This window comes from Alosa alosa, chromosome 1 (assembly GCF_017589495.1).
Source record: "Alosa alosa isolate M-15738 ecotype Scorff River chromosome 1, AALO_Geno_1.1, whole genome shotgun sequence".
NCBI lineage: Eukaryota > Metazoa > Chordata > Actinopteri > Clupeiformes > Clupeidae > Alosa > Alosa alosa.
This window is the reverse complement of record NC_063189.1, coordinates 37,055,104-37,075,931: the sequence shown is the minus strand read 5'-3', so window position 1 is coordinate 37,075,931 and position 20,828 is coordinate 37,055,104. Positions and strand designations below refer to the sequence as shown.

Here is a 20,828-nt window from a genome sequence, read left to right as displayed (position 1 = left end):
CATCGAGGGAGCCATCGCTCATCAGCAGCACGCCAGCGAGAGACTCAACGCTCACCAGCGCCGCGCCATCAAGAGAGCCACCGCTCGCCAGCTTCACGCCAGCGAGAGTGTCAACGCTCGCCAACAGCACCCCGAGGTCGTCTCGCCACCTTCCGCTACCAGCTACAGTGATCGAGAGACCGGAGACAACGCACCACAGCCCAACGCCACAACGCAGCACTGCAGAGCGGCAGCTGGGGCCACGGACGCGCAGTCGCCGGTGGACGTGATGTCGAGGGAGGAGATCCGGAAGGCGCAATCGGAAGACGCCACGCTCGGCCGAGTGTGGTCATGGATCGAAGCCGGTCAGCGACCGCCATGGACTGACGTATCAGCACTCGATCCAGAGACCAAAGCGATTTATTCACAGTGGCCGGGAATAGTAGCACGTCAAGGACTGTTGTATAGACACTGGCGAGCCCCGGAATTTCGAGGCAGAGGTGTTTGCTGAGGTTTGCCAGCGCATGGGCATCCGGAAAACGAGAACGACACCTCTGCATCCACAAAGCGACGGGCTGGTGGAACGGTTTAATCGGACTCTAGCAGTGTAGCTGGCCATATTGGCCGACCGCCGACAAAAGGACTGGGACTTACACTTGCCCCTGGTGCTCTGGGCATATCGCACAGCGGTGCAAGAGTCAACGAAATGCACACCGGCAGCTCTGATGTTTGGGCGAGAGCTACGCACGCCAGTGGACTTGGTGTTCGATTCGCCTCCGGAAGCGGAGATTGGAGGTAAGCCAGGGCTGGAATACTACAAGCAGCTACGCGAGAGACTGAAAGGAGTACACGAGTTGGCCAGGCAGGCTATAAGTGAAGCTGGAATACGTCAAAAGCGAGCTTACGATACGCGCTGTTTTTTCCCCGAAACTCACTAGTCAGTGGGTAGGACCGTGCGATGTCTTAGAGAAGCTGTCTGATGTGGTCTATCGTGTGAGACTGATTAAGCGTCGGAGAGTTGTGGCTCTCCACCGTGATCGACTGGCCCCGTATCGACCCCTGGCCTCAGCTGAGGGTCGTGGAGACTTTGACACTGACTCTGTGGAACTTGGTGACAATGGAGCTGTGGCTCTAACACCGGTCACCGTGCAGCCTTCACCGGAAGTCACCGCTGCGACAGCGGGGCGCCCACAACGCCAGCGTCGCGTCCCAGCCAGGCTCATGGACTGACGTAGGGTAAGACTTGAGTCAAGGGGACATGGACTAAGTCTCGGGGGGGCTGTGTAATGATCTGAGCCTAGCTGTTGATGACTGTGCTCCCATAATGCTGTGCAGTGTATGTGTGTGTGTGTAATGTTGATGTTGGTGTTTTGGTGCGTAACCAATAAAACCATTCTGAGACAACTTTGCAAGATTGTTACAATGTAAACAACTCGCCATAGACTTCTGACCAGGTGTACAATAGCGATTTTTAGACAATGCGCCAGGCCCCTCCCTAGGTTGTTAATTGCCACACCCCTGGGCGCATTGTTCAAAAAATAAACGTGCAAAATACAGAATTAAACTTTGCGTGGGTGGAAAACGAGTTTTACGCCATGCGCCAGTGTGCAAAATACAGCCCTGTGTGTTTTCAAATAGTCTGACAAAGTCAAGAGTATCAGTTGTCTGCAATCATGAATCCATACCTATAAGAGATTAGTTTTAGACAACATAAGCCACTATCACATTGGATAAGAATTTCAACAATCCATGATATCGTCATAAATATCATATCCATGTTTTATTCCGCTACAAATACACTTTGGAAGTGCTTTGGAACATACTGATGGAAGTACCTTTCATGTTTACAAGTCAGGGAGTGCCCACAACATATAAAATATGGAATTACTTAACAATGTATACATAATTTAGCAGCTGAAAGCTGATAGAGAACAAGCCTTTTCAATTACAAGAGGAGTTGTAGCTTCCCCTACTCTCTCTCTATCTCTCTGTGTCTTTCTCCTCTCTCTCTCTCTCTCTGTGTCTCGTGTCTACAACTCCCTTTTTATTATCATTGTAGTTGGCCAATCCTGGGGAAAGCCCTCTCTGCTTTCTGTAATTGAGACACAGGATACGGCTTACTTAGTGGATGGCGATTTGGACAAGACAGTGCATGTATTATGCAGGGCTACATAGTGAATGGCTACATTATTCACTCTCTGCCTAACACTTCAGTTCACTTCACTGGAAGCAGAAGAAGTCAAGGCGTTGGGTCTTCCAGTGTGTGAGGATGATAAAAGCTTGCTCTCCCTTTGCAGTACAGACACACACACACACACACACACACACACACATCGCACACATGAATGCAAAACACAGACAGACAGCTACTTTGCAAAATGCAACAGAGTTGCAAAAACCCCTCCATGTGTGAGCTCGATGGAAAGGAGACAGCACGTGCCCTCAAAGGGCCCAGGCCGTGAATGAAGACCACATTTTCTACTCACACTATCTTTGAAAGAGAGCCAGGGCACATTACATTTACAGTCTCTCTGAAACCTACAAGCACACCACAAAAATCAAAAAAATTATTCCGGATCCCTTGCAGCACTCTAAGGCTCCAATAAAGCCCTATTATCAACACTGAGACACAGGAAGAAGAGTCAGGTGGGGAAGAAAATACAACAAATTAAATACGTAAACTCAAGAAGCGATAGCAGCGCTACAGTTGTGTCTACAGCTGCTTCTTTGATGTTGCAGCTCCAGTGACAGACAGGATGGGGTGGTGGTGGTGTTTCTCTTTACCTGTGTTGTAATGCTTGGTGCAGTAGCGGAGATCGGACTCGTCCTTGAGGATGAACTGGGGTAATGTGAGCCCCTCGGCCACCTGGACAGGACCCCTCTCCTGCCACTCAAAGATCAGGTCGTTCATGGTGTAGCCAACTGCCAAGACAAGACCATTTTGTTTTTTCAAAAATCCATCAGTTACCATTGTGTGCCACTGAATTTACTCATTGTTATTCATCAATAACAATGAGTAATTGCACATCCCTTTGACTAAGACCATGTTGCAGAGCTTCTACATGCATTCGGTACAACTAAAGCAACCTGTTTGAGGGAACACTGCCTTTGTATTCTCCAGTATATCTGCCTGTAACACCATAGCATTACATTGAATGGATGGAATGTAACACTGTTAGCAAATATTCTTACTTGAAATGTGAATACTTTCTTTGCAATGTAAATTTACTTTGTGCATACATATAGTCACTGAAACATCAGTATAGTCCCTTAAAATGGAATTCGATGTATGAAAAATCTGTTGGGCATGTATCCCAGATGAGGGGGAAGAGCAGTTTAAATACAGGCTGACACCCAGTTTCCCTTTTCCCATCATGCAACTCTCTAGCTTGGGGGCTGCACAAGTGCAGATGTCTGAGAAATATTTGGAGATCAGTCAAACAATCATCGGGAGCATTATGACTCAACACAGCAGCTCCACTGCATTAGATTATCTATTTCCAGTCCCTGGTTGGCTTTCCTTCCTTTCATGTGTTTGTGTGTGTGTGTGTGTGTGTGTGTGTGTGTGTACTTTTCTACCAACCCACAGGGATCACTCCTGGCAAAACATTAGCTGTGCACTGGATCCAATGGTATTCCATCCTCTCTACAGACAGTCATCCCTAGATGCATTAATGTGTTAATGAGATTCGTAAGTCCTAACAAACTTTGAGCATTGCATTGCTCATTTATTGTGCAATGTTCCCTCTTTGCTGGGCATTATTGCATTTTCAGATTGTTTCGGAACAGTTGTCCATAATGGCAACGCCACGAGGCTTCGCCAACTGTGGCACACAATAAACCCGAGCAAGGCTTCCAAATGAAGACAAATTATTTCTTGAAGCATTAAGCAGACACATCAAAATATCCCCAGGGCCACAACTGTGCCGGAAATGAGATGGTGTGTAAAAATGTTTAAATAAATTGCAGAATATTTTAATTATAGGTTTCCTCTGCTTTATAATTAACATTCAATGTTGCTATCAGACCACATAATGGAGGTCCACTGGGTTTATTTGAATAGAATATTGTTATTTGTATGAATGACAATTGTTGTAAAGCACATTGAATGACCTCTGTGTATGAAATGTGCTTTATAAATAAACTTGACTTGACTTGATTTGACTTGTTTTAATGCTTCATTGACTAGGCTTCTTCCTTTTCTGACCATAGAAACAGTATGCATCGCCATTCATTAAGTTAGTCATCCAGCTAATAAAAATTTTTTTCCTGAGAATGTTCAGTGAGAAGTATTGCATTATTTCATAATATACAATCTCATAGCATGTTTTACCTTCATTCATGTTTTAAATTAATTTATGTTATTCTCACAGAACTGAGATGACTGCTATGATTCAAAGTTAAACACTGGTTTAAAAGACAATCATCCTGGCTGAGCTAACTTAAGAATCACAACCTTCTTCTGTGCTGTGGTGGTTCTTTACTAATGCTTGTAATGACTATGATCACGTGCCCAGTGCAGCATCCCTCATCTGGCACACAGATCCCAGATGCTCGAGGTCCAGAGGGGTGGAGGAGGAGAGTGACAGGGAATTTCACTAAAAGCCTGTGCTCTGCACAGTCCAGTCACCAGGGGAGACCTTGAATGAATTAGTGACATGTTAGTGCCAGACTGGAGTTTCCTTGCAAATGTAGGCACTTGGCATGGCATGACAAGTGATCATGTGCACAATCCACCCAGCCATCAGGCCCTCTAGTCTAGTTGTAGAGCTTAACATGGCGTAAAAGGATAGGGGAATGCACTGCTGCCACGGGAGCTCTGGGAAAGACGCATAGCGCATGGTGCATTACTATCTCCATGCCCCCCGTGGGACCACTTGTAAACGTTTGTTTCAAACTCTTGAATAGTTTTATATCTTAGAAGCATGGGTTCCTAAAGCTGAATTTATGGACAAGAGTGACTATTTCAGTAGCCTCACAAGCCTGACACAAGAGCACACAGCTCAGAGATGGCTCATTAAAACTGTGGTATTGAATAGCATCAAGCATCTATGGGAATGAGGCTGCTTTCCTGCTAAAATCCATCCACAACTTGGTTTAAAACACCATTCACTGTTAATGTCTTTTGGTTGAATCTGTGCAACTATGTACACTAAGTTCACCTTCACAAGGATTACAAAGTTTAAACATGCTCCAAACATGAATCATATATTGCGTATTCATATCCGTATATGAAACTAGAGGACTCTTATTGTTTATTAACATTTTGTATAGGTTAGTGGCAAAGTGACTGTGGAGGGGGTGGGTCTGGATCACCTTCTTGAGGTGTCATGGGCCTAATTCAAGGATTTTTTTGTATCTGAAATAGATATGTAATTTTTGAATGTTTTAAATGAAGAAACTCCACATAGCACAATTTCTATGCCTTCTCCTTAGTAGATTTACAAGGCAACTTAAAAAAAAGGATTTTCCAGATTTTTTTTCAGTCCCCCTGAAGCATGCATTCAGGCAAAAGAACATATTAATGTTCATATACTTAAGGGGTTGCTAGGGCACAGCTGAGTCTTAGGGTTATTAGCTAATCACGCACAATGACCTGTTCTGGTCTGACAGACCCAGGTAAAACCCCACACCACAAAAAATCTGATCAAATTTCAGCGAGTGACCTGACTACAGCTTCTGGCTGCAGTCAGTGGGGGAGGTGGGGGAGAGAGACTGTGCTCAGGGATGAAAATGCCAACCAAATGTCATTTGTTCAGTTTGAGATCTTACATAACAAGCTTGCACTGATCACAAAGGTACATCGGAAGACTCACAACTCTCCAGCTGCATAATGCACGTTTGCACGTCCATGGGGAAATTCTTCAGATCCATGGGACATGACAGAGTAAGTGTCAATCTGGGAGAAAGAGAGAGAGAGAGAGAGAGAGAGAGAGAAAGAGAGAGAGAAAGAGAGAGAGTGAGAGAGAAAAAACATGATCCCAATACAGAGTACTTTGAGTTGTTTATACCACGAAAATCCACCTTGTAAACAACCAAGCGTACAGTGCATACAGCGTTGTGTGCCTAGCAGTGAGCTGATTGGCTGATGCGGACGAGGGCCTAGCTGACAGCAGCAGATTGGATGCTTTAATTATGTTTCCCCACCACTCTCACTGCCCCCTCACCGGCTCCCCTGAGAGACAGGCTGGGCAGTCGAGGGAAATATCCACTCCTGTCATCCCACTGTGGCCTTCCATCAAGACGGCTGCTTCTTCTTTTTAATCTCCATTTCTCAGTCAGCCTCTGACTGCGACCCGAAAAGTGCACTGTGGAACTTTAGATTTACACCATGAAGTGACACCACCCTCCTCCTACCCCACCCCTCATCTCTCCAGCCGTTATTTCATACTTGAGATGAATGGGACGTGACTACGGTGATGAGACAGTTTGTCATACCCACAGTGTTAATTCTGTGCTCAGTGGTGGAATTATTACATTCTTGTGTGACAGTTCCGTATTTCACATGTTCAATTGAGACCAGTGGTGGCACAGTGGCAAATGTCCACTCACCTGATGGAGTAAAGAACGTTGCCGTTCTTGAATATTCTCAGGAGCTTGTTGTCTGTGGTGACTTCATGGAAGTGGGCTCCTTTCTCGTTGGCGAAGAACAAGTCGGGCTTCCAGATGGAGTCCAACATGGAAGGGTCCAGGTCCAGGGAGTCGTCCGGATACTCACTGTACGCCAGCCGAGGGTCGTTCCACTGCTGTCGCAGGAAGATGTTCACCCTGTAGTCCTGCCCAAAAAGAACACATGGAACATCGACCACTTAACCTCAATCACAATGTCTATGGCAGAGACACAGGAATCAGTACATCTGATCTATTTGCTCTTTGCAGTGTGATTATAGGGTGGCTATGAGGAAACATAAATAAAATCAATGACCTGCATATGTTGGCAAAAGTCATGGTCATTTGGTAATGAACACTGTACATCTCAGTTGGTCAGATAATGTACACGTAACATTGTCCACGATTGACAGAAATGAAGTATGTATACCAACATGTGTTAGTTATGGCTTTGCTAGAGTTAATCCAGTGAGTGGGATTCAGAGAACAGACAGGCAGAGACCTCTGCAACACTCTATGCGTGAGATTGTCCCTGCATGGTCACATAGCAGATATTAAATATCCGTCCATAGAGAGGATACAGCTGAAGGTCTAAGGTTGAGGATCTAATCCAATCTATGGCCTCAACAGAATCCAATCATCCTTTGGTCTACTCATCATGTGTCAGTCCCACTGTCCCTACTTTACCGAGATGGGTACGCATGGGCTGGTAATGCGTGATATACTGAGAAGGTAAATAATAACGGTCCGCACACTGATTAAAGCTCCCAAACCTTGTGCCAAATAAATCCACGTTTGGGAGCTTTAATCAGTGTGCGGACCTTTATTATTTCTTCTCAGTTACTTTTTTTGGTCCAGCACCTGCACTCTTGTGATGTGCGCGCACTCCTTCGTTTCCTGAATGTGTGATATGCTAACACATACTCTAGGTCTGGCAAACTTGTAACTGGATAGTGGATACTAATGACCTATATAATGAAAAGGTGGCACAACTCTGGGGCATGTGTATGAAATGTCAATCAAAAGTGTTTAGTCAAGAAGACAGCTGTATGAGAGAGTCTCTAACTCTCTTCAACACTACTGTTTGACTGCTATCAAAGAAGGGAGGGATGTTTTGTTATCCTCGCAGTTGTTTCTAAATTGTGGATGAAATTGAAATGGAAACTAATAAAAGAAAGATTAGATATATTATCATAATGTAATATTAAATCAGTTGTTTTTCAATATTTTGCCTGAATGTTAAAAAATAAACCAGCAGATAGATTTATAATAATATGAACTTGATCATTTGAAAATATGCTTTGATGAGATAACATTTATCTCTCTGAACACATTTCATATCAGTTTCTGTGACATAATTCAGATGGATATGAAGACCATGGCTGGTGTAATAAAATATGACAGTGCCCCTGAGAAGGAAGGGGGGGGGGGGGGGTGAAGTGGGATGGTTGGGGGTGGCAGGCCCTGGCTTTTGACTGAAACTCTGGGTGAGGATGCGGCTTCTGCATCACTATCCGTCCAGCTCAGCCATTTTCCATTAGAGTTTATTAGAAAGACGGGCTGTCTTGAGAGGGCGCAGGGCAGACACTCAGCAGGAAACACAGGAGGGGACAGCCCATGCTCTGAAAAAAGGAGACAGAAAGAGTTGAGAGGGAGAGAGAGAGGGAGAGACAGAGAGGAAGAGAGACAGAGAGAGAGTGGGAGAAAGGGAGAGAGACAGAGACAGAGAGAGAGAGAGGGAGCGAGAGACAGAGAGAGAGGGAACGAGAGACAGAGAGAGGGAGGGAGGGAGGCAGATATCACCTCTGAAGCAGACGCAGCGCACCAGTTGGAAGACAGGCCCACGAGAGCGGCCCCTCAGAGATGCTGGCTGTCAGAGGGAGCGCCTGTCAGACACGCGCCGTTGTCAGCTGGGGCCGTTTGCCTGCCTGCGTGGGTTGGTGGGTGGGTGCACAGGGCAAAGGGAGGCTCTCAAACTCTGAGCTAAGGCAGCGACACAAACTCTGGCTGCTCTCACTGTGCCCGCTAAGAGCCAACACGATCCACATCAGACTCAGGCACAGCCAACACGATCCACATCAGACAAAAGAGGAGACCCAAGGTCTAACAAGAACCAAGGACTCTGAAGAAGACGCATGGGCGTCGAAACGTTAGTCGGTTTGCACTAGGCTAATAAAAATCACTTAAAGCGTTGTGTGCTCCGGTCCTGCTCCTTGGTTCTTCTTTTGACTTCTGCATACGTCTGCGCAAGTCTAACGATCCACATCAGACTCAGGCAAACCAAAGCCGGTTATACACCTGACCTCTCCCTCTCTCTTCTTCTCCAGTCGCACAACATGTCCCGTCTTGAGTAGTCTGTCCATTTTAAAATCTGGACATCAAATAAAAAATGATGAGAGGGAAATGATCAGATGCTTTTATTTAGAATGTTACTTTCAACATATCCCCTCCTGTTGTGCTCTTTTGTGCAATCTATGCGATCCAGCTTTTCTGCCATTTTCCGCCAGGCAACACCGCAAGCCTCCGAGGGGCAGACCGGAGCTCCCGAGGTCTCCTAGGCAATCTCTTGCGTGCCATTGCATGCTCAAGCAGTGCAGATCCTCTCGCATGATGGATCCCCGGAAGGACCGGTCCCATTGATGAATCAAGCCTCCATACATGCATCCTCTCATGAGGTCATACATGCCTCCATATAGACAGATGGCCACAGTGTGCCAAGCATGCTAAAACTACGGCAGAATCGCTCTGTGATACAACACAGTAAATATGTATATACTGTATGTACTCATGCAATGCACCTGTCAGAATGAATCTCTCTCACCCTGACTTAAAATTAGATGCGGAGTGAGCACACACATGAAAGAGAGAGAAAGAGAGAGAGAGGGAATAAGAATGAGGAAAAGATAAACAGAGAGGCATAAAGAGAGAGAGAAAGAAAGATTACTCATCAGTGTTTTGTACTTTAGAAGACATTATTTCCGAACCACACAACATAACTCTTAGCTGCTCTTCTGGTGTTAGATAGATAGATAGATAGATAGATAGATAGATAGATAGATAGATAGATAGATTCTTTATTCATCCCGAGGGGAAAAAAAGTGTCTCATCTGTATCCCTCTTTCTGCCCATCCCCCTCTTGGTCGCCACATGTAGTACTTTTTTTTTCACGCTTGATGAGTCCGTGACCGCCTGTCATGCTCCACTTGTACCTTGAGTGGCTTTCTATGTTTTTGCGACTCCGATAACACACCAATAGCCATGTTTTTTCCTTCTTGTTGAGTACGTACATGAGTAGACATGACCTATGGGGTGTTGTGAGTTGTGCTTCAGTCCTCCTGGGGTCCCTGTCTGTCAACATGACTGGCTAGCATGACTGTTTTGAGAGACTTTCCCATGGTGATTGGAGTCTTCAAAAAGAAAAACTTGGTATTGGGGTCACTGCGGGAGTCCTGTCACATATTACATAATCAGCATGAGCCGAGTAAGATGAATCAGGAACAGGAGGACTAGTTGAGAGATTGGCTTCAGGCACATTTCTTTAATGGATAAACCTTCTCCATTAGGGTTTGAACAATGCAGTACATTTTGTAAAGATGCACAATAAACATGCTCCATGTTTACTGATCATAGACAAATGACTTAAATTATGTGTGTGATTTGACTCCTTTGTTGTCCTAAAGATGCAACCTGCTGCAGTTGAACTGAATGGTGGTTTACACTTTACATACACACAAGCACTGGTGGGTTAGTACATAGACAAGGAAGATAAAAGCACTCGAGGCAAATGGTAGATGGAAATGATGCTCCCGCTGTGGACCTTTAAGTTAAGTGGTGTAATTTCAATACAGCACAGCCACACATGCACTATCACATTTGAGCTGCATTTATTCTAGCGATACGCTTGACCCTCTCAGACCTCGCTGTGCCATGCCAACTCCTGTGGCGTGCATGACAAACTGACCACTGGCTACCGTGTGTGTGTGTGTGTGTGTGTGTGTGTGTGTGTGTGTGTGTGTGTGTGTGTGAGCTCAGGGGTTCTGAGGCCTCCCATCAGTACAAGCCAAGAGAAATACATAATCAAGTTGAAGCTAGAGCTGCTCTGAACATCAACAGCAACTGGCCATTTTACTTGTGTAATTGTGTTTGCAATTGTGATGTGTAATTGGACATCGACCGGCTGCAGAGTCAGTTAAATCCTCTCTCTCTCTCTCTCTCTCTATCTCTCTCTCTCTCTTTCTCTCTCTAGCTGTGTGTACTGTATATGTGTGTGTTCTCTCTATCCCTGATAGTCTCAATAGATCCCTGTTTTCTCACTCTCTCTGTTCTTTCATGTTCCTTTTCTGTTGTTCTCTCTGTGTCTGTCAGCGTGACGGGCTTTTTTCAGTGCAGTCAAAGGCAGTGACCTGAGGCTGGACCCTGATGCTCAATGATGCCATGTGCTGTTAATGCTCCACTCTACCTCTGTCCTGGCCTCAGGGATTACAGCACAGCCTTTGCCATCTCTCTCTCTCTCTCTCTCTCTCTCTCTCTCCCACCCTCTCTCTCTCTCTCTCTCTCTCTCTCATTCTCTCTCTCTCCCTACCTCCCCTCTTCTATCTCCCTCCCTCTGCCAGATGGCAGGGCTGTGCCTTTAAGAAGTGCTACGGTAATCCAGATGTGGCATATGGAGGAAGCAGGCCAGAAGAGAATCCCTCCCTCTACTCCCTCTCTCTTTCTCCCTGTCTCTCTCCTTCTCCCTCTCTATTACTCCAATCTCCACTCTCCATCGTTGTCTCCACCACCTTTCTTTTTTTTTCAGAGAAAGAAACAGGGAAGAAAAAACTCTGTGTATACATTATCTGCTACGCAACTCCACTGGGCTGGAAGAGTTATCGCTTCAGTACAACTGAATTATCGCCTCTAAGTTCCCCCGTCACTGCCTTGCCAAACGGCAAATCAAACTCGCCTCACGCCAATCCTCCCCACCACACACACCACGCTGGGATGCATTTGAGATTCCCAGATCAGCCTCACATTCCACTCCACCACATGGCTTGAGTGTTTGAAAAAAGAATGAATTTGCTCCATCATCTGCCGAGACTTTGGACCACAAAGCAAACGTAACAGCTGCGAGCAAATGGCAGAGTGATTTGCGAGAGGGCTTGGCGGTGGTGTATTTATGAAGTGTGAGCTCTCGGAGCGGGGACCCACGCAAGCACTGGCTCGTCAGAGGTAATTACTTCAGTGAGAGTGTCTTCTCTCTCAGCATATATTTTATTCAGATGAGGGCTAAAGGAAGTAAGCAAGCGTGCTGTGTGTGTGTGTGTGTGTGTGTGTGTGTGTGTGTGTGTGTGTGTGTGTGTGTGTGTGTGTGTGTGTGTGTGTGTGTGTGTGTGTGTGTGTGTGTGTTTGACAAGGGAACTTTCTGTGAAAGACTTTGTGCTGGCAGGCTGCCACAGATGACCCAGCAGCACATTTGCTTATGTGTGTGTGTGTGTGTGTGTGTGTGTGTGTGTGTGTGTGTGTGTGTGCTTGGCATTTATCCTATGATTAGCTCTCCTGTGTACTCTCTCTTTTAGAAAAGTTTAGCATCAATAATAGGGTGGGAATAGTCTCCAACAGAAAAATTCCCTTGCGTCAGGAATGGGTTGGAGTGCTCAGCTCCCATTGCTTAGCTTAACACTTTCATTAATGCAAACGCTACATAATTTACAGACCTCCTCCATTAGACTGTCATTCAGATAAGCAGTTCTTGTAATAGCTTAATAGTGCTTAATTAATTCATCAGGTTGTGGGAACAGAAACAAGCTTATGTAACGGCTCGCCCAGAGGCTCATGGGGCAGGACTGCGGGTGTGTGTGTGTGTGTGTGTGTGTGTGTGTGTGTGTGTGTGTGTGTGTGTGTGTGTGTGTGTGGTTGGGGGGGGGGGGGGGGGGTGATGGATGCTCGCTCAGGATACGTGGCATGCTTGTGTCCCTGTTGTCATCCTCTGCATGCCCGCACCGTGCCCCCACACCACAATGACCACTTTCTGGAACTGCCCACAAGTCACTGGCCTTAGGTCTGCTGTGACATGAGAATGGCCCCTGACTCATTTCAAAGCATGCCAAAACTGTGACACACACACACACACGCACACACACACACACACACTACAGCAGGGAATCCATTTGGGCTTCTACCCTAAAGCTTACAGTGACAATAGAGGCATAGTGGAAGGTTACAGTTATGTGGTGCAATAACAAAAAGCTCTAGGACTGACTCACCATTGTTGTTTCTGCAATAGACCCAAAGCTGTTGATGAATATGTTGCAGGATACATTCACCGGAGGACCTGTTCACAAAGACAAAAATAATCATCCCGATTAGCTTTTGATGTTCTGTCAGTCATTTGGTAAACTCTAAAATGTCCTTTCATTAAGAACAGTTTGGATCCATGAATCAGTCACATATGGCAGAGTGTCTTTTGGCGCACTGTGACTGCGAGGACTCATCTGGTGGTTAATTTGATGCAGCATTATGTTGACAGTACATTATGGTTGACTTGATGAAGCGTCATGGAATCACAGTAAGCTCATGTCTGAAGCTGAAGCTTTTTTTTTTTCAAAGTCACAGACTCATAAGTCTCTGTAGCTTCTGGGTGGATGCAAATCCATCTTTTTCAAAGCGCTACCCCAAAGGCTTCTCATGTGCACTGAGCTGCTAAAAGCGCTAGATGAATGAAGGCATGCTTTTTTATATATTTTTTCTTAAAATCCAACCACTGGTGCTTTTCATATCTTGCGTTCTGAATTCCATTGTTACGAGATCCTCTGGTAGAGGATCACAGTCAGAATACTTATGTAGTGGGCTATTTTAAACTGACGCTGGCATTTACCATATACCAATAGATCTAAGCTGTTTTGAATTTTTTTTTTTTTTTTTCAACAGAAGCATAGTCTGATCTTGAAATTAACTGTTATGATATTATTTATTACTTAACCATTTACTACCAAATGTGCTCCACATTTCAGTATTCTAATCCTTGTTTTGATCTTGGTTTTGAGTTAATTTAAAGACTACATTATTTCAGCTGGTTCTCAGCAAAACAGTTAAACACCCCATAAGCATACTACAGTACATTGGCACTCTATGTATTCTACAAACGATCCCGTTAGAGATCCACGGAGGATGAACTCATTTGTGTGTGTGCCCAGATTCTCCAGGGTCTTGGACTGGTAATGTGTGATTGCTGTGAGATTGTGTATGCATTGAATGGCTTTGTTACGGATGGCGGTTAAAAAAATATTGCAGTTTGAGGGGCAGATGTCAGGCTGGCAGAGCCGATCCGGCTGAACGCACAGTTGGCCCTCACCTGCCACTGGCTGAGTCTATCAGCATTCACACACACACTCACACACACACACACACACACACACACACACACACACAGGCTGATTTTATCCACCCCCCTCCCCCACACACACACCTCACGCTTCAGCCACCTCTTCTCATTATCTGCCTGCTGCCTGAGTCCCTGCTCAGCTCCAAAAAGTGATAGATATGGACCTCTGCTCATGCACCCTCCACGAGAGACAGATGACTTGCGCAGGATCCCCAGCTGTCTCTGAACATCGTTCTGTTCCGCCATTCTCTTTCTGTCTGCCAAGGTCCATCTTCTTATTTTTTAAACGATGAATTTGGAGGGAATGGCTGAATATGGGAGGCTGGCTGTCAGTGTTGTGTTGTGGTGCGCCTCTGGCCAAGAGGGGTAGCAGGAGACGGGGCACGGAGCCACCCGGCCCAGCTGCCAACCCAACGCGGGCAGCGGCAAGAGCGCTTGGCCATAGGAAGAGTAAACACAGTCTGTGCCCCTTTCTGTTTAAACTCTCCAGCTCTGGCCCAATCCAACCCACTGCAGCCCACAGATAAGCATAGCAAAAAAAAAAAAATCTGTGCAAATGTTGTGACATGCACTTATGTCAGGTGACGTAATTCTAAGGAGAAGTCTTTATTAAAAGAGCCTGAGAAAGAAACACAAGTGTGTGTGTGTGTGTGTGTGAGGCTGTACCTTTAAAGTGTGTGTGTGCATGAGGCTGTACCTTTAAAGTGTGTGTGTGTGTGTGAGAGGCTGTACCTTTAAAGTGTGTGTGTGTGTGTGTGTGTGTGTGTGTGTGTGTGTGTGTGTGTGTGTGTGTGTGTGTGTGAGGCTGTACCTTTAAAGTGTGTGTGTGTGAGGCTGTACCTTTAAAGTGTGTATGAGGCTGTACCTTTAACCCTTAGAACCCTAAGCTGTTTTTAGGGCATTTTCACCACCTTTATCCATAAGGATTTATTCTGGTCATTGTAAGTGCCACACACACATATTATATATTGTTTTTTTTCAGCAGAGTCTAGGCTATCCAGATCTCCAGATCAGAGCCATCATTCCATGTATTAGTACTAGCATTGATTTTATTTAGATTTTTTAAAAATGTAAATATAAAAAGCGTATTATAAAAATTCTTATATTTCGACATGTATCTCACCACAGCAAGCTCATAGCTCTACATGCATTTCATGTGTGTGTAGAGCAGACTATCCTGAATTGGGCAATATAATTGCCATGTTGGAGGGATACTCTGGGGCTGAGCAATTTACAGAAATATGTGGTGTGTGATTTACAGAAATAAATGCCATTTTTTATTTAGTGATGAAAAATGACCTTTCTACACTCCATATCTGTGACACGAACTGATCTGACCTGACTTGACCCGAGGTTGCGTGTTAGCCTGCGTGCCTATGCACTCATAATGATTCTCAACTTTTTACTAGATTGCCATGAACAAAGTAAAGGCAAAAAAGGTGTTTCTTTGTTGAACAAATTGGGATGCAATATGAGCCTTGAATTTGATGCCATGCAGGAATTTGCTAGGATCTCAAAACCGGATTATGAACATGCTTTGCCATAGAGAAACACACGATAGCGTTGGATTATAAACATGCTTTGCCACAAGAACAGACAAAAACGTGGGGTAAGTCCAGCTATATGAAGTTATTATTTTGCTGTCACTTCTTCTGTTTTATAACCCAGAATGATCAAAGTCAAAGTCAAAGTCAAAGTCAGCTTTATTGTCAATTTCTTCACATGTTCCAGACATACAAAGAGATCGAAATTACGTTTCTCACTATCCCACGGTGAAGACAAGACATATTTTACCAATTTAGGTCCACAGACAAACATAACATTCAAGTAAACAAAAAAGTAAGTAAATAAGTAAATAAGAGGGCACATATAATAATGAAAAAATAAGAGCAGCAAAATGTGGTTGAAATTGTGCATAGACAGTCAATAAAAATACTAGTGCAAATTCAGGCCAATAAAAGGCTTGGGTAGTTCTGTTTGACCTAAGTAAGAAGAAAGTGGCATAGTGGTGCAAGTTATGTAAGAGCAGCAGAAGTGTTGTGTTTCAGGACAACAACACCAGTTGTAAAGTGTACAAGTGTGCAAGTGTGCAAGTGTGCAAGTGGAGTAGTGCAGGCGGCCATTTTTGGGTCCAATGTCCAGGATGTTATGTAGCTGAGGGTGGAGGGGAGAGGGAGGGAGAGAGTTCAGCATCCCACGGCTTGGTGTATGAAGCTGTTGGTGAGTCTGGTAGTGCGGGAGGCGCAGGCTTCTGTACCTCTTCCCAGAGGGCAGTAGATCAAACAGATTGTGAGCGGGGTGACTTGCATCACTCACAATTTTGGTCGCCTGAGGCGGGTGAGGTGGGTGGTGTAAATGTCCTTCAGGGAGGGGTGAAGCACCAATAATCCTTCCAGCTGTGTTCACTATGCGCCTGCAGGGCTTTCCTGTTGTATTCAGTGCAGCTTCCCCACACAGCGATACAGCTGGAGAGGATGCTCTCGATGGTGCCTCGGTAGAATGTGGTCATGATGGCTGGTGGAGCACTTGCTCGCCTGAGTTTCATGAGGAAGTACAGGCGGCGCTGAGCTCTCTTAGCCAGTGATGCAGTGTTGGTGGTCCAGGAGAGGTCTTCACTGATGTGCACCCCAGGAATTTGGTGCTGCTCGCTCTCTCCACCACAGCACCGTCGATGGTCAGTGGCAGGTGTTGGGTGTGACCTCTCCGGAAGTCAACAACAATCTCTTTGGTCTTGCTGACGTTCAGCAGGAGGTTGTTGTCCCTGCACCACGTGGTCAGATGGTCGACCTCCAACCTGTATTGAGTCTCGTCGCCCTTGGTGATGTACTTGGTATCAAATGATATCTCTGTGTCTCCTCTTTCATCTGACATGCGTGGGATCTATCCGATCACAGGTCCCCGAGTAATTCAAACGAGAGTAATGGGTGTGCAGCGTTGGTTTGTGTACATGACGTTATTACCAATGGATAGCCCTGTGTCCCCTCTTTCATCTGATATGCTTGCCATATCGATACGATCACAGGTTCGCGAGTAATTCAAACGAGAGTAATGGGTGCGCAGGTGAACGCAGACTAGTATAGACTGTAAATATGATGCAATTTGATTTAATTTCATTATTTTTTTTAATTTTCATACTTGATCGTACAGACAAGTGTGTAGTCTCTTTGGAAAGCCCCACTTCTGCTCTGTTACGCAATACAGATTTCATCCCGCTGCGACGAACAGTTCCAGAGCAATGTAACAGAGAAGAAAGGGTGTGTGTGAAGCTGTACCTTTAAAGTGTGTGTATGTGTGAGGCTGTACCTTTAAAGTGTGTGTGTGTGTGTGTGTGTGTGTGTGTGTGTGAGGCTGTACCTTTAAAGTGTGTGTGTGTGTGTGTGTGAGGCTCTGTACCTTTAAAGTGTGTGTGTGTGTGTGTGTGTGTGTGTTTGTCTGTGTGTGTGAGGCTGTACCTTTAAAGTGTCTGTGTGTGTGTGTGTGTGTGAGGCTGTACCTTTAAAGTGTGTGTGTGTGCGTGTGTGTGTGTGTGTATGAGGCTGTACCTTTAGTGTGTGTGTGTGTGTGAGGCTGTACCTTTAAAGTGTGTGTGTGTGCGTGTGTGTGTGTGTGTGTATGAGGCTGTACCTTTAGTGTGTGTGTGTGTGAGGCTGTACCTTTAAAGTGTGTGTGTGTGTGTGTGTGTGTGTGTGTGTATGAGGCTGTACCTTTAGTGTGTGTGTGTGTGTGAGGCTGTACCTTTAAAGTTGGGCCTGATTCTTGCATCATAGCCAGAAGTCCGTCCCATGAGCTTGTCCAAGAAGTCAGAGGGTGACGAAGTCATGGGAACTGTTCTTCCCCGGGGGCTGTCAGGTTCCTTCGATGCCACCAGACTAGAGAGAGAGAGTGATAAAGAGAGAGAAGAGAGGGAGGGAGGAGGAGGGAGGGAGGGAGGGAGGGAGAGAGGGAAAAAAGAGTGCAGACAGATTTTTAGAAAACTCACTGTGACAGTCACCCAGGCCAGAATTGGAAATGGCTGGACTAATGCCATCTGACACCATTATACATATTCAGGTCTTTCTTGGAGGGCCTTAGAAGGAAAGCGAGTACACTTCTGTCCAGCCGGAAGAAGGGATGAGGAAGAGAGAAACAGACACAAGCCGAGAAGAAAAAAAGAGATAGACTCCCCTTTAGGCACTGAGACAGAGACACACTCTCCTCCTCTCATTTCATCTCCTCTTTACTCATGTCCTCTCCTCTCAACATATCTACTCTCCTCCTCTCCTCTCCTGTCTTCTCTTCTTTACTCTCTTCCTCTCCTCTCCTCTCAACATATCTACTCTCCTCCTCTCCTCTTTACTCTTCCCTTCTTCTCTCCTTTCTTCTCATCTCATCTCCTCTCCTCTTTACTTCTCTCATCTCTCCTCTCCAGGTCATCATAGCTTCCTCTAGATATTATTATGTAGAGTATATGAGACCAATCTCAGGCTGTGTCAAACGCTCAGAGTCATAATCAAAGGGCCGATTATTATAGCAACCTAATAGAACTGTGGGTGAGTAAACACATACACACACAAACACACACGTTTACTGGCAGACATGATTACAGCATCATGCACAGCATTAGGCACTGAGAAATGTTCAACAGCATGTTGAGTTAATCACATAGAAAATACAACATCCTCCATTTGTGGTTTGCAAATGAAGAGCTCATCTGGCTGACCACTTTTCTTTTAAATTAGCTTTTTTTTTTATCAGGCTCCAATAAGCTTCACTCACCATCATTATCTTTGACGGAGGAGGCGTTTAGAGGCTTTTACATGTGTGAACAATGTGAACTGATCACTGCATTTCAAGAAAGCAGGCAGGAATAAAAATAGAACATACAAAAATGTACAGAGAGAAAAGCTTTTCATATGGCTTTATGCAACTACTGTGTCAGAAAATCCCCATAGTCATGGTCAGAGCCGGACAGTAACGGAGTACATTTACTTGAGTACAGTACTTGAGTACAATTTTGAGGGATCTGTACTTTACTCGAGTATAATTTGTGGGCAGTACTCATGACTTTACTCAAGTACATTTGAGAGGCAAATATTGTACTCTTTACTCCACTACATTTCTATCCATAACTGTGAATACACGTTACTTCTTCTAAAAAAAAAGGAAAAAAGAAAAATCTCGGAAACCCTCAATTTGTTGTTTCCCTCTCAAACGTGATTGGATTGTGCAGGCGCCACTAATTGGGACAGCCTATCAGCAATCACCTTCAGCTTTCCGCCAAAGTCAGCTCCATGGTCAGATTTAGATAAGAGACGAAACCATGGACGAAACAATGGATGAAGACGCAGCAGGTCCATCCCGGGAATGTGCCCACCTGTGGCCCCACCTCGCCAGATTATTAAAATTTTCTGAACAAGTTAATGATAGTTTTCGCTTCAAGTGTTTCAATTACAAAATAGTATTTTGTATTTGAAATACGTATTTTAAATACATGTATTATAAATACTGCCCATCCCTGGCAACATGGTAAAAAGATGAAAATGACTTGATTTTACTTTCAATTCCTTTTACATTCTCGAACATTAACATTTTTCATAACTCCATGTAGGACGTACAGTATCAATAATACATTAATGCAATATTTAGAAAATGTAGGCTACTCTTGATCCTCAAGTACTTTTAAAAACAAGTACTTCAGTACTTTTACTTAAGTACACATCTGACTGTTGTACTTTTTCTTGTACTTGAGTAAAATTTAGCAAAGGGTATCTGTACTTTTACTCAAGTAATGAAGCTGTGTACTCTGTCCGCCTCTGATGGTGGACTCAGCTGCAAGACAGTGCTGCATCGTACCATGTGTCACCAGTGTCATGTCTCACAGGCAGATTCATCAGAACTGAGCCATCACGATGGCATGATTCAACTTGTGTACAGTACATAGTTGCTCCACTCAGTCAGCAAATCTCTTACAAATGAGGTGACAGTTTACAAGACTATCACGGCACGCTTTCTCATTGCCCTGACACTGCGTCTGACGCCGGGACCACGCTCTGCTCTGCTCCTGTCCTGTCATACTCCCCCGGGGGACTCTGGCAACTGTTTGACAGCTGCTCTGAGATCTGTGCAGACTCCTGAGAGAATGTGTTGATGAAGCCAGAGAGGCTCTGTGTGCAGGACCAAAGGGAGGGAGAAGGGGAGGAGCACCCTTTTTAAATGCTTTTCAGCATTTCAATCCTTTTTAGGAATTCAGAGAGGTAGTGTGTGTGTGTGTGTGTGTGTGTGTGTGTGTGTGTGTGTATTTGTCTTTTTGGTATGTTGAATATCAAACCCTGTATGGTGTATTGTACAACACTCCTGCTTTAGCAAGCATTGCTCATGACTGCAGTAGTCAGTCTGTGTGTTTTTTTATATATCCACGATCTGACGATTTCAATGCAACATGACAGGTCTTGTCAAGCTTTCAATAGTGATAGTGTAAAGCTCGCTTGATCAGTCTGTTCCATTTGTGTATTCATAGACGTTTTAGAAAAAAAGGCAAATTTCAAAACAAACATTTTATCTCAGGAATTATCTTAATGAAATAAATCTGTTGATTGTATGAATTATCTTATCATCTCTTAAAGATGAATGGCTTGAAATAAAAAATTACCCTGGTTCAACATCGGGACATCCTGCTTTTTGTTGCTCATTGATATTGTATATGAGGATGCTTTTTGCCTTCACCAAGTTGCATATTTCAAGCTGCATATTTTCTGCAACTAGATTCCATTACTGTAATTACCAAGATAAATGACCAAGTCAAAGCCATTATAATAGTCTGACACATTTGGAAAATTCAGCCATACAAGTTGCAATCAAAACAAACCCATAACCTCCAAAGGGCATGTAGGTCAAAATA

General features: G+C 44.7%; 1 protein-coding gene across 3 annotated transcripts in view; it reads right to left on the bottom strand.

Moving 5' to 3' along the window:
- glra3 (glycine receptor, alpha 3) overlaps positions 1-20,828 on the bottom strand; it is a 68,613-nt gene that overhangs the window by 19,111 nt on the left and 28,674 nt on the right. For all 3 annotated transcript variants that reach the window (XM_048242626.1, XM_048242612.1, XM_048242619.1), the window contains exons 2-6: positions 17,687-17,820; positions 12,834-12,901; positions 6,532-6,755; positions 5,796-5,878; positions 2,764-2,901 (exon numbers count right to left, since the gene is read on the bottom strand). In XM_048242626.1, the coding sequence (XP_048098583.1) occupies positions 2,764-2,901; positions 5,796-5,878; positions 6,532-6,755; positions 12,834-12,901; positions 17,687-17,820 (647 nt within the window). The remainder of the gene's footprint in view (positions 1-2,763; positions 2,902-5,795; positions 5,879-6,531; positions 6,756-12,833; positions 12,902-17,686; positions 17,821-20,828) is intronic.